General features: G+C 37.5%; 1 protein-coding gene across 3 annotated transcripts in view; it reads left to right on the forward strand.

The window, feature by feature from the left end:
• The window catches only part of syt14a (synaptotagmin XIVa), a 45,779-nt gene that overhangs the window by 30,250 nt on the left and 3,338 nt on the right, over positions 1 to 12,191 (forward strand). The window contains exons 5-8 of one of the 3 annotated variants that reach the window (XM_030126691.1): positions 5,514 to 5,785; positions 5,862 to 6,311; positions 8,066 to 8,255; positions 9,976 to 10,053. In XM_030126691.1, coding sequence (XP_029982551.1) covers positions 5,514 to 5,785; positions 5,862 to 6,311; positions 8,066 to 8,255; positions 9,976 to 10,053 — 990 coding nt within the window. The remainder of the gene's footprint in view (positions 1 to 5,513; positions 5,786 to 5,861; positions 6,312 to 8,065; positions 8,256 to 9,975; positions 10,054 to 12,191) is intronic. The other 2 variants (XM_030126692.1, XM_030126693.1) reach the window with 2 other exon arrangements.

Consider the following 12,191-nt stretch of genomic DNA (forward strand, 5'->3'; position numbering starts at 1 on the left):
TTTTGACCTCTAACCAGACGACAAAGATTAACTTCGTCTACGGCATAGCTTCTTTTTGTCTGTGACCATAAAATTATGTTATGCTCCACGGACGCATCAATTGAGTCATGTGTGCCTGGCAGCAAAAACTTGAAATTTCCTTGGTTTATTTATAAGACAAGATTTTAGCTATGGAAGCGGTTGTGTTTGTTTTTGTATGATCCAAATACCCTTGAAGGTTTTAAAGGATTATATAGAAAATTCAGGGTTCTTAGCTCCCTATTTATTATTATTAAAAAAAAAAATTATGGTGCTAAGAAAGTTATTTATGTGAGGTGAAATTTGTATTGAGGTTTCTCTGAAACATTATGGTTCATTAAAGTAATGTATTTCAACCTGTATTCTTGTATTTCCATAAAGTAATGCAATGAATAGAGGAAGAGCAGTTTCCTCATACTAGTATTGACATAAGTTCACTTTTCCCACTTCAAAAGTAGACATTTGTAATTTTCATTATATGACAGAAGACCATTTCCATTTATAGACAGAGTGCATTTAATTGTATCACAAGCAGCCTTAAAATTTCTGAAACACTTGTGCTATTTTCTCTTGTGTTTGTGAGTATGAGCATGCTTTGTCCTCAGGACATATATTTATTATACATGAGTAGGATTGTGCAGAGGCTGCAGAATCACTGAGGTTGGGTGCCCTGGTGCCTCTCCACAGCCTCCCAAAATAGGAAGTAAGCATTAAGAAGCAGAAGATCTGAAGTCCAAAACCTCAGATGTAGGCACACTGTCATGACCGCTTGATGAGGATGTCACAAAAAAAAAGAAGGAAAAAAAAGAAGCTGACGAACCTAAATCACTGATATAAAAACACTAAGGTGGTGATGATCACATTGTAGGAGCTTCATGATCTGTTTAAAGATCATTAAAGAAATGTTGTTTCGCAGAGTGAACATGAACAGGTCATTCACAGACTGAATGAAAGAAAGTCACATTAAGAAATTGACGCAGCAATGAGTCACATTTCTTGAAACCTAGTAAATCTATACATACTGTGGATTTATTAGAGGTTTTGCTGGATCTCATCAACACATTATTATTCTTTGTCTTGTGTTGTCAGATTTTTATCACCTGGATTGAAAAAGTCACATGTCTTTTATTCTTCTTCTCACGTGCTGATTATTTCGGTGTAGGTGTGATCAAGGCACAGGTGTGTTTTTGTCTATTTTTGTCAGCGTGTCTTATTTGTTTTATAAGACCTTTAAATGCACTCACTCAGCAGGCTTTGTATAGGTGTTTAACATGATTACCTTTACACAGCTGATAAAACTGGACTGATAGTCATGATGCTTGAATATGCATGAATAATAAAATATTCAGAGAAAGGTGAGCTACAGCGTTGACAGATATACTATGATTTACCCTCTGTATGATGTATGATCAATAATGCCAAATGTACAATACTTTGATTGTACTTGGTATTAGCCAATGTAATCAGTTTTGTTTATCTAAAATGGATTAATTTCCCAAAATGGACTGTAACAGAACAGTAAATTATAGATCCTACGCTTGGTTTTACACGTGTCTTCTCACAGTATGTGTTTGGAGTCGAGCAGGCGTGTTGTGATAATGAACATGACACATAAGCATGATTATTGTTGTGTTAAATTCTCTTAAATGATCATATATTTGAGGTCATTTGTACACTGAATACAGCATTCATGGGCCAGGCTAATATTTAGAGTACAAAATTCTATTTATGACTCAAGTGCAATCATTTTCCTTATAATACAGACTTCTAGTGCGGTGATTTAACATTTCTCATCTGGTACAACTGGTCAGTTCGTTGTTTAGTTCTGTTTTGTCATGAACAAGACAATAAAATGCCGCTCCTCATTTGCCACCTGAAATATTTATACCTGAGCTTCACAGCTAAGATTCACAAAGCACAAACTGTTTCCACACTTAAATAGGTACAAGAAGGCAAAACAAGGCGACTGCCAGTACAGAGGGGTTGAAGGAAGGGTGGGTTAGATGAGGGGGAGGAATGGTAACCATTCCAATTAGCGGGCTGGAGAAAAGAGTAGTGCTTTTACACAGCAGCTTCCATCAAATCAACCGCCCCCGGCTCAGCAGGAAAAAAGCTGCTCAGAATGGATTTGCTCCTTTTATCAAGCCCTCCATGACACTTAGTTAAGACTCCTTTGCCTCCATCCTGCCACTGATATGTGCCACTTTGAGGTGGCGTCTCACTGACATTATTAAGAGTGAAAGTTTCAAGAACTTGGGAGAGAGCTGGAACAATGAGTTGGAGTGGATTACGTCATCATAGTGTTGGCTTTTCCAAAAGTTAGGAGACAGCAAAGAGGAGGATTTTTTTCCAAGTTATTTTCCTCTTCATCTTTTGTTTTCTCTCTTTTCTTTTTTTTTGTTTTGCAAGAGACGGGGTTTAAAGCACTCCTCGCCAGTGTCCCTATGGGAGTATTAGCATCGGCTGCTCAATTTTTGTGAATCCAAATTGGACAAGGGAGGCAGATTTGAGAAAGCAGCTGACAACACTATTCAAGGTTCTTTGTAAGTGCCACAGAGGCGCACAGTATAGCCTTATTCTTTGCCTTCCAGGCAACTGAATCATTTAGAAAGGTGAGAGGCATGAAATCTGTGGCAGATTAAGAAGTATTCAGTACAGCCCTTAAATGGTGCATATCTGATGTTTTATTTAGGTCGTACATTCCTTTCACATTATGCTCATAAGGACGGGCAAAGTAAGTTTCATTTGTCAAAGGGAGAATAAAATCTGCAAAAGATTTATAGGAACAGTAGAAGTTTTAATAGAAAATAAAAAGGTAAATCACTGCGTGGTATTGAGGTGTAGATACCGTTTAATCACTGACTATCAGTTAATAAAATATTGAATCAAATCATATAAAGCTGTGCAGAAGTTCACATGAATTAAGACATTCTGGCTATATCAGCCTTTAGTTGTGAATGCTCTACAGTGCTTCAGTTTAACCTTTGCTGTGGTGTTACAGGGGTTGGACAAAATAATGGAAACACCTTCACCTCAAGATGATAATGCCCCAATCCATACAGCTAGAATTGTTAAAGAATGGCATGAGGAACATTCTAATGAAGTTGAGCATCTCGTATGGCCGGCACAGTCCCCAGACCTCAACATTATTGAGCATTTATGGTCAGTTTTAGAGATTCAAGTAAGACGTCGATTTCCACCGCCATCGTCTCTAAAAGAGTTGGAGGGTATTCTAACTGAAGAATGGCTTAAAATTCCTTTGGAAACAATTCACAAGTTGTATGAATCAATACCTTGGAGAATTGAGGCTGAGAATTGCCGCAAAAGGCGGACCTACACCATATTAAATTATATTTTGTTGATGTTTTAAGGTGTTTCCATTATTTTGTCCAATTCCTGTATATGTTAATTCTGTAAAGTGCTTAACACATAGGGGAATGGCTTGTTCTCCTATTGTCATGCACTGTTTCTAAAAAAGCTTTAAAATATGTCAGCGGGTAAGTCAGCCTTCTCCTGAACAAAATACTGAAAACTGAATTAATGTATTCCCTGACAAGTAATTTAATGCTGTCTTTCCAACAGCCTATTAGTCAAATATGCAGATGCTGTTTAATTAAAAAAAAAAAAAAAAGTCATGGTGCTGTTATTTGTAGGTTTGCACAGTTAATTGTATTCTTCCCAGATGTATTATTCATATTTGTTCTTAGTTTTTACTTCAGCGGTTATTACCGGCTTTGGGTCTTATGTAATTGTAAAATAAATATTATTGTCATGTCTACAGTACACCTGCTGTGAAAGTGTCACAGAGCACTAAGCTACATACAACTATTACTGCACGTAATGTGTTGTTCAAAGTGTAGTGTATTCAGTTTAAGCAGAACAAACAGACAGCTCTTAAAAGTCCACAGCTATGCCTTAAGTAGTGTGGCTTTTTTTGTCACTGCAGAGCTCTGTTCATATTATTGTTGGGATGTTTCATTGTGATTTAAACTGATGGGATATAATGAAAACCACAGATTCAACCTGTGGATCTTGGACGTCATAGAGTCTTACTTCCAGTATTTAACCCATGAAGACCCAGTGCTACTTTTGTGGTAGTTTCCAAATGATTTTCTCTCCCTATTTAACCTTTCTTAAACAATTTATCACAATTTATCACAATATTGTTCTCTGTATTTTGTATTTTCACTGTAAATCATGTGTATTTCCTTTATTTAATTTAGATGTTCATGGAAACAGAGTAAATTCAAAGGCTATCATATCAACACATAAAAAACTAAAGAAAAAGGGACTTTTTCAGCAAACTTAATCCAGGTGTCTTCGTCCACTATCACTGATCAATCTCCATGGGTTTTACTGGTGAATCACTGTTGTAGAAGATGACGGTGTTTCCACATTGACTATGGAGCCTCTGAATGTCTTATCTGAAAATACTATTTATTATGTGACTTGCTTTACATCTGACAAAAACAACATAAAATTCCTCTCTGAAATCCACATGTAGGTGCTTAGCTAAACAAATTTCAAGAGAGACTGAAATAATTTATGAGAAGACAGAGTAGTCAAAAAGATTTTCTGGCCTGATACAGCTGGGTCTCCATTACACAGAAATAGAAAACTGGTAATAAATGTCACAAAAACTGTCAAAGATCACAAAAAAGTTTTTAAACTCACATGACACGGTTTTTGAGATGTTTCAATATTGAAGTATTGCGCAGAAGTGTAATGGAAACACATTTTGCGCATTTTCACTAGTAACAGACATGACAAATCCGGTGCCACGTGAGGTTCGATAACATAACAGTTCATTAAATGTTGCCCAGGTCATTCGGAAATTCTGGATCCACAACTCATTGGTGAATTCTGTACAATTCTCTCCCATAAATCCATTATGTGTGGCTACTGCCATATATAAGGACTTTGCTTTGGGATGATCAGGTGCGCCTGCAGAGTGAAATGGTGAGGTGCAAGAACTGCGACATATGGCGAGATGGGTAGACAGAACTTTACTAAAATCACGCTCCAGAAGCCAAACACTTTTCAATGGAAACACCTACAAGTAGTAATTATACTTTGTCGAAATTGTAGAAATATCGCTTTTATTTTGCAGAAAACTGTAATGGAAACCCAGCTACTGATAACTGAGGGCATTCTTGGGAGTAACACAAAAACATCCACACAACAAAGCACAGGCTGGGCCACAGAGTTTTTACATAAAAGGTCACATTCACACAAAAATACAATAACAGCAGCTTTCCCAAGAGGTGTCACTGAAATCTGATGACCATGAAAAAATGACAAGCTGTATTTTATTCCAGTTATGTACATGTATTGATAGGATTAGTGGATCAACAGGTATTAAACCATGTTAATCAGTCGATGCTTTTGATCACCAGTGGATGTTTGGGTCTTTATGGGTTAACTTGTCTGCATGTTATAGACAAATGTGTTCATAATAATTACAGATCATTGTATCCTTTCTTCCTTCCAACCAGCCAACTGCATCCAGCGGATGAGACGAACACCGCCACTGGATGAGCTCCAGCCTCCGCCCTATCAGGATGAGAACGGCTCCCCTCGGATGTCCTGCACACTCTCAGACCTGGGCGATGCCAAGTGTGATCTGTCCCACACCAGCGGCAGTCCTCACCTCTCTTTTGGCAAGTGCCCCAGTGAGGGCAGCGAAGGCCCGGAGACTGAGAGTTACCTCAACAAGGGCTACGAGGAGGATGTACCGAGTGACAGCACCGCCGTTCTCAGCCCAGAGGTAAAGCTCCACTGATAGAAGATGTCTGTTTTTAACGATGGAACGCTCACATTGAACTTCTGGTTGTTTCCTTTAGGACATGTCAGCCCGTGGATCAGCAGCACAGCTTCCAAAAGGATACGAACCTGATCCCATCGCAAAATACGGCACCTTGGATGTGGTGTTCAACTATGACTCAGAGGAGCAGCAGCTGGCGGTGACCATCATGGCAGTAACTGACCTTCCTCTGGTAAAACGCACCGGTAACATCTCCTGGCAGGTCCACCTGGTGCTGCTGCCCACCAAGAAGCAGAGGGCCAAGACGGGGGTCCAGAGAGGCCCATGCCCCATCTTCACCGAGACTTTCCGCTTCAGCCACGTGGAGTCAGAGATGATCAGCAACTACGCCATCCGACTGCGCCTTTATAGTATGAGGCGGATGAAGAAGGAGAAAGTGCTCGGGGAGAAGGTGTTCTACCTCACCAAGCTCAACCTCCAGGGCAAGATGTCCGTGCCCATCATATTAGACCCATGTTGCACACTCCCGGTAAGAAGAATCAAAGCAGACGCTAACTTTCAATCACTTTCCCAGAACTTCACCACATGCTCTTCCATATTGATTGATTTTTCATGTGATTATGGATCTATTTCAGAAGAAGAGCATTTTTTTTAGCTTGAGGTACTTGTTTATTGTTTTGCTGCATTGTTTGTTGGTTGAAAGCACAGGTGTCAAACATGTGGCCCAGGGGCCAAATCTGGCCCACCACAGCATTCAATCTGGCCCCTGGGATGAATTTGTGAAATGCAAAAATTACACCGAAGATGTTAACAATCAAGGATGTTAAAATCATTTTAGGTCATTTCAATCTAAAAATGATCAGACCAGTAAAATACTATCATAATAACCTATAAATTCTGAAAACTATACATTTTTCTCTTTGTGTTAGTGTAAAAAAAGTTACATTACACAAGAATATTTACATTTATAGACTAGCATTTTATAAAAAAAAAAAAAAGTGAATATCTGAAATCTCTTAAGAGAAGTGTGTGGAATTTTAATAATATTCTCCCTGTTATTAAATGTTTTGTGTATTTGTAGATCCACTGTGATCGCTAAGTTGTGATTCACATGTATAAACGATAAACTAAGGCATAATATTGTTAACATTGCACTTATTTTTGTTAGGAATTTTCAGGTTGCTCATACACTAGAAACAAAAAGTTAAGGATATTTTAAATTTTTGTGCTATTTTTTTCAGTTGGGATTCTTGCACAGTGCTTCTTACTTTTTTGTGTGTGAATTGAATTGAAACACATTTTTTTAGTGACCATAGTTTTATTTACAAATGGCAAAAATGACGAAAAAAAAAGAAGACCCAAAAAAAATGAAATATCCTTAACTTTTTGTTTGTAGTGTATTTGTTCATGTTATGTTCTAGAAAAAATTCGTAGATGTAAACATTTTCATTACGGAATTTTACTTTTTTCACTCAAAAGTTCTTATCCTGTTATTTATATTATTTTACTGGTCCGGCCCATTTTATATCATATCGGGCTGTGTGTGGCCCCTGAACTAAAACGAGTTTGACACCCCTGGTTTAAAGGAACAGTAAACTAGTTTAATATGGATGCTACTGATTAACTTAAAGCCTTATAAAGCAGAAAAAAGGCGTATGTTCTTAAAATGATCGTCTCTCTAAAAACAAGTTCAATAAGTCTTCAGTTGTGGTGTTTCTGGTCTTATTTTCCAGTTTATTATGTGGTAACAATAGTAGTGGTTGTATAAATGAATGCTTTTAATGGCTTATTTTCATTGGCGCATTTATTATGTCAGTTAGTTCATTCAGTGAGTCAACCTTTATTTTGACTTTTTTTCAGTGGGGTTCAGTAAAATATACAATACCCAAAGCACAATGAAATATTAATGTAATAAAAGGCAATATAAAAACACAGAGGAACCCTGAAAATATTTGAAATCATTAAAACACAAAACAACTGAGTTGACCAAAGAGCAAAGGACAGACATATAATGTAATAAATTTAAAGATTAAAAAAGTTGGTAAAAGTTGCTACACAGTGTCCTTCCCTTTACAAGTGTTTGCTCTATGGTTTTTGCTAATACAAAGCTACCTCTACTGTTAGAAACTATCACAGTAATAAGAATTAATAAAATGAATCTTTTATTTCATATGGTGAATTTTTGATATGTCGCCGGCAGAAGTGTTATTTCAAAGAACACTGAGTGCGACTTTTTTGTTCCTACCAGTGAACAGTTTCATAAATGGCTGCTAACGTTTTCAGGGTGGTGAGTCCCAGGTCAGCCTCTCAGATATGACATGCAGTGAAAGCGCCTCATCATTCCAGTCCGTCAGTCAGGCTTCCACACCAGAGATCCTGGTGGGTTTGGTGTACAACGCCACCACAGGGCGGCTGTCGGTGGAGGTCATCAAAGGCATCCATTTCAAAAACCTGGCTGCCAACAAGCCACCCAGTAAGTACCCTAAAACGTTTTGTCAGTGGGTGTGAACAGAGCGCTGAGCAGTGGAAAAGATTTTTATGATTCTGTGTCCAGAGTTTTCACTCAGGCAGTCTGTAAGGATCTCTCTTATCTTCTTTTCTCTCAATATTACATGATAAAATTTAGAATATTAGATTTCTATAATTGATGCTCAAAATTGTTGCATTTACAATGTGAAAAGCCCTACTTTTTATGTGTCAGTTCTATATCTCAAAGTGTCTAGTGTTGTGTTTTCTGAAATTAAAAACACATCGATATAATGAATGAAGCTTGAATTACCAAAAAATATTGTCCTCAGTTTAAACCTTGCATGCATAAAACCGTAATATTTGCAATAATTACTCCAAATGAGCCCTTTTCGGTCTAAATATAGTACTACAAAACCAAAATTACTACATGGATTGCCTGAGTAATTATTAATATATTTAAATATTAATATCCAACTCAATAAGTTTTCCTAAATCAAATATTTATGATCAAAGTTGAGTTTAAGCTATGGACAGTCAATTGTAATATATGTATCACACTCCAATGATTAATCAATTAATCGACTTGAATCGATTAAAACAATTATTTGGCTACAATTTTCCTGAATTGAAGCTTTGTTTTCCTTAATTTCGCTGCCGCTACACATTGGTTTTGCTGTGTTGTTTTACACAGACGCTTACGGTGATGCACATGACACCAGGATCAACACAAACAACATGGACAAAGCTCAGAAGAGGCAGAAAATATCTATATGTCCACTTTTCACCATCATAACATTCACTTACTCCTTTGAACTTTTAAACTTTCACATAAACATTAAAAATATAATATATACATAAATTAGTACTGAGGTGGACATATTATTTATTTTCATATTTAATATTTAATATTTATATTAGATAGATAGATAGATAGATAGATAGATAGATAGATAGATAGATAGATAGATAGATAGATAGATAGATAGATAGATAGATAGATAGATAGATAGATAACTTTGTCTGTTCCAAATAGATAGATAGATAGATAGATAGATAGATAGATAGATAGATAGATAGATAGATAGATAGATAGATAGATAGATAGATAGATAGATAGATAGATATTTTTTATATATCCTTTTACTTCTGGAATAAAAATCAAGTTGTCATTTTCAGACATGCTTTTTTACGCTTTTATTATTTGTTTCTGTCTATTCAAATTATAGTTGAATCGAATTGAATCGAATAAAATAATCAAAATTGGTCGATTACAAAAATAATCGATAGCTGCAGCTCTAATCCAATCGGACGCATTTAAGTCTTTTTTTAGTAGAAATAATCACATTCAGTTTTATAATAATTCATGCATGAAAGGGTTAATGGAAAGACATGTTACAACTGAGCCCCAGAGAAACACTGCACAGCTTGTAACCTGTGAAGCAGAGATAGTCGGATCTATCTCAGCTGCATTACCTGCTTTTCAGTTCTCCTCTGGTCCGATCCCTGGCGTCCTTCATTTCCTGTTCAGTTTCCTCCTCCTCCTCAGTCAGTTTCCAGGGATCTGAGCAGCAAGTTCAAACAAACACTGCCTCTTGTTGAACTTTGTGCGATGTTGTTGGCCTTCTGACCCTGTTTCTCTTTCCTCGTCTCTTCTGTTACGTCTGCAAGTGTAATTCTCTCACCCTACTACCTTTTGACATCTTGGTCCGTTGTTTTTCTTACTGCTGTCCAACCCTTGTTGTCAGATGGGCTGTTCTGTTGTCTAAAACACTTGATAGGCGGACAGGTTTATATTATCCGAGGTGAGTGTCTGTCCCTGATGCAAAGTGAGGTGCTTTTCATACTACCTTCATGGATGCAGCTTCTGAAATAGAACACATTTCCTCACAATTATGTGCGTATAATGCTTACAACAAAGAGAATAAATTTAAGAAAAATCACTGATGAAATCTTTCATGAAGAATAAGAAGAATTTGACTGTAAAAAAATATATATACAAGCAGAAAAACCACCAGTAGGAGTGTATCATCATCTAATTCTGATTGGGTTTGTGTTGCTTTAATAAAACCTGATTTGATTACGTGCAGTGATTACACGTCTCTATTTACCTTTTTACCATCCCCAAATGTTTACTTTATAATATTCACACTCATCCATGAAGACGACTGCTTGTGTACGTCTGGTTGTGCATGCAGCCCTGTTTCCACCTCCTAGCTCCCACTACCTGCATCGTGTCTCTCTTGTGTTTGTGCCCATGATGCCTAAAAGTCTTTCATGTTTTCACTCAGATGCACTTTTCATGCTAACTCAATCCGGTTTGCTTGGTGGCTGATGGCCAGCTCAGAGAAAATGTTGTGCGTCAGTGACTGCTGGCTTCATTTAAACACTTTGGCATGCCTTGGGTGTAATTTTACATTTTTCTGCTCTGCTCAGAGAGAACATGAAACAGCACACAGCACTTCTCTTGTTAGAGCAGAGAATAAATATTCATGCAAAAGACACACTGCACTGCCCTCTCATTAATTGATGTGTTCATGTATTCATGAGTGTATGTAACTAATGAGTAGCTGCCAGATTTTCATATTGTCTGTACTTTATTGAGCAGCATATCCACATATTGCACAGATTCCACTTAGAAAATAGTCACATCTGTTAACACCCCAAAAAAATCTTTGTGCAAAATCCTTATGAAGGCCTTGATTGACTTTGTGTGTTTCACAAAGAGGAAGGAGCGCGGTGAAAGATGCAGAGCAATTTCAAAGCTCCTTTTCTATCATTTCAAAACAGTGCCGAGCCTACGAGTCAAGTTAATCATCAGTCGCAGCCCCTCTCATTCAGTAACAATACCAAAGAGCCATGCATCACCGCTACTGACCACTTAAGACATCCACAGCTCTACAGAGCCCATTCAGCAGCAGTCAAAAAAGAAATCAAGGCTATTTTTTTCACTGTGCTTTTATGTCAAAGAGAGCAACTGAATGTGTGATTCAAGGCGGTGAGCTAGGCGTTGGAAGGCAGCTGGCACTCGACAGCATGAAAGCCTCGGCAATTCATTCCTTATACTCCTTCTCAGACAGGAACATAATACACAGCATTATTGTGGAGTACGGTTGTAGACGAGGGGCGAAACACTCTCAAAGACCCATTGTGATTGCCAGTCTTGCCTCGTTTACTTTCAGCTGGATTTGTGGCTTCAGTTTATGATTCCTGTGTGGAAATGAAGAGTGAATAAGAAAACTGTGAATGCTAAATCACTTGATAATGGCAATCACAGTTTCCTTTCTTTCATTCCTGGCTGTTTGGGGTTTGATGAATGAGATTTATTGGGAGTGATGGGGATTTTTTTTTTCTTTTTTGGAAAAAGTATCTGCTCCTCTCTAGATTTAAGGTCTTTAATACTAAAATAAAATAGTAGGTCTAAGGACTATGTTTTCTTTTGATTATAAATATCTCAAACACTTTAGGTTTCACTTTCTTATCTGTCATAATGTCATGTCATAGTCAATAAGGATTAAGCTTCAGTCATTCCGTTTATGTTTTGAACAGCGTCATCTCTGTCCTTTTGCTTTGATTCTTGCGTCTCCTCCAGAATAAGTGACTCATGTTTAGGACAGAGCACATTTTTTGGGACACTGCCCCGGGCTCTGAAAGTCTGCGCACATTTCATGTCATGACACTGACATTATGGCAAAGTCATAGAAAAAATAGCAACTCCTGGAGGGATTTCCTGATGAGGCACATTAATTTTAGCAGCATCGTCTGTTTTGAAGAGGCTTCTCATCCTTTACGCACAGGAAGATGCATTACTAACTTTTTAGTCCATTTTTATCTTCAGAGTTATCATCTACTTCAGGTTCGACATAGTTGCATAGCAACAAGACTAAAGAAACACTCTTTGAGTTCTTGCTCTCTGTTATCAGGAACGCTCACTGTTGTGCTT

This window comes from Sphaeramia orbicularis, chromosome 22, assembly GCF_902148855.1.
Source record: "Sphaeramia orbicularis chromosome 22, fSphaOr1.1, whole genome shotgun sequence".
Lineage (NCBI taxonomy): Eukaryota > Metazoa > Chordata > Actinopteri > Kurtiformes > Apogonidae > Sphaeramia > Sphaeramia orbicularis.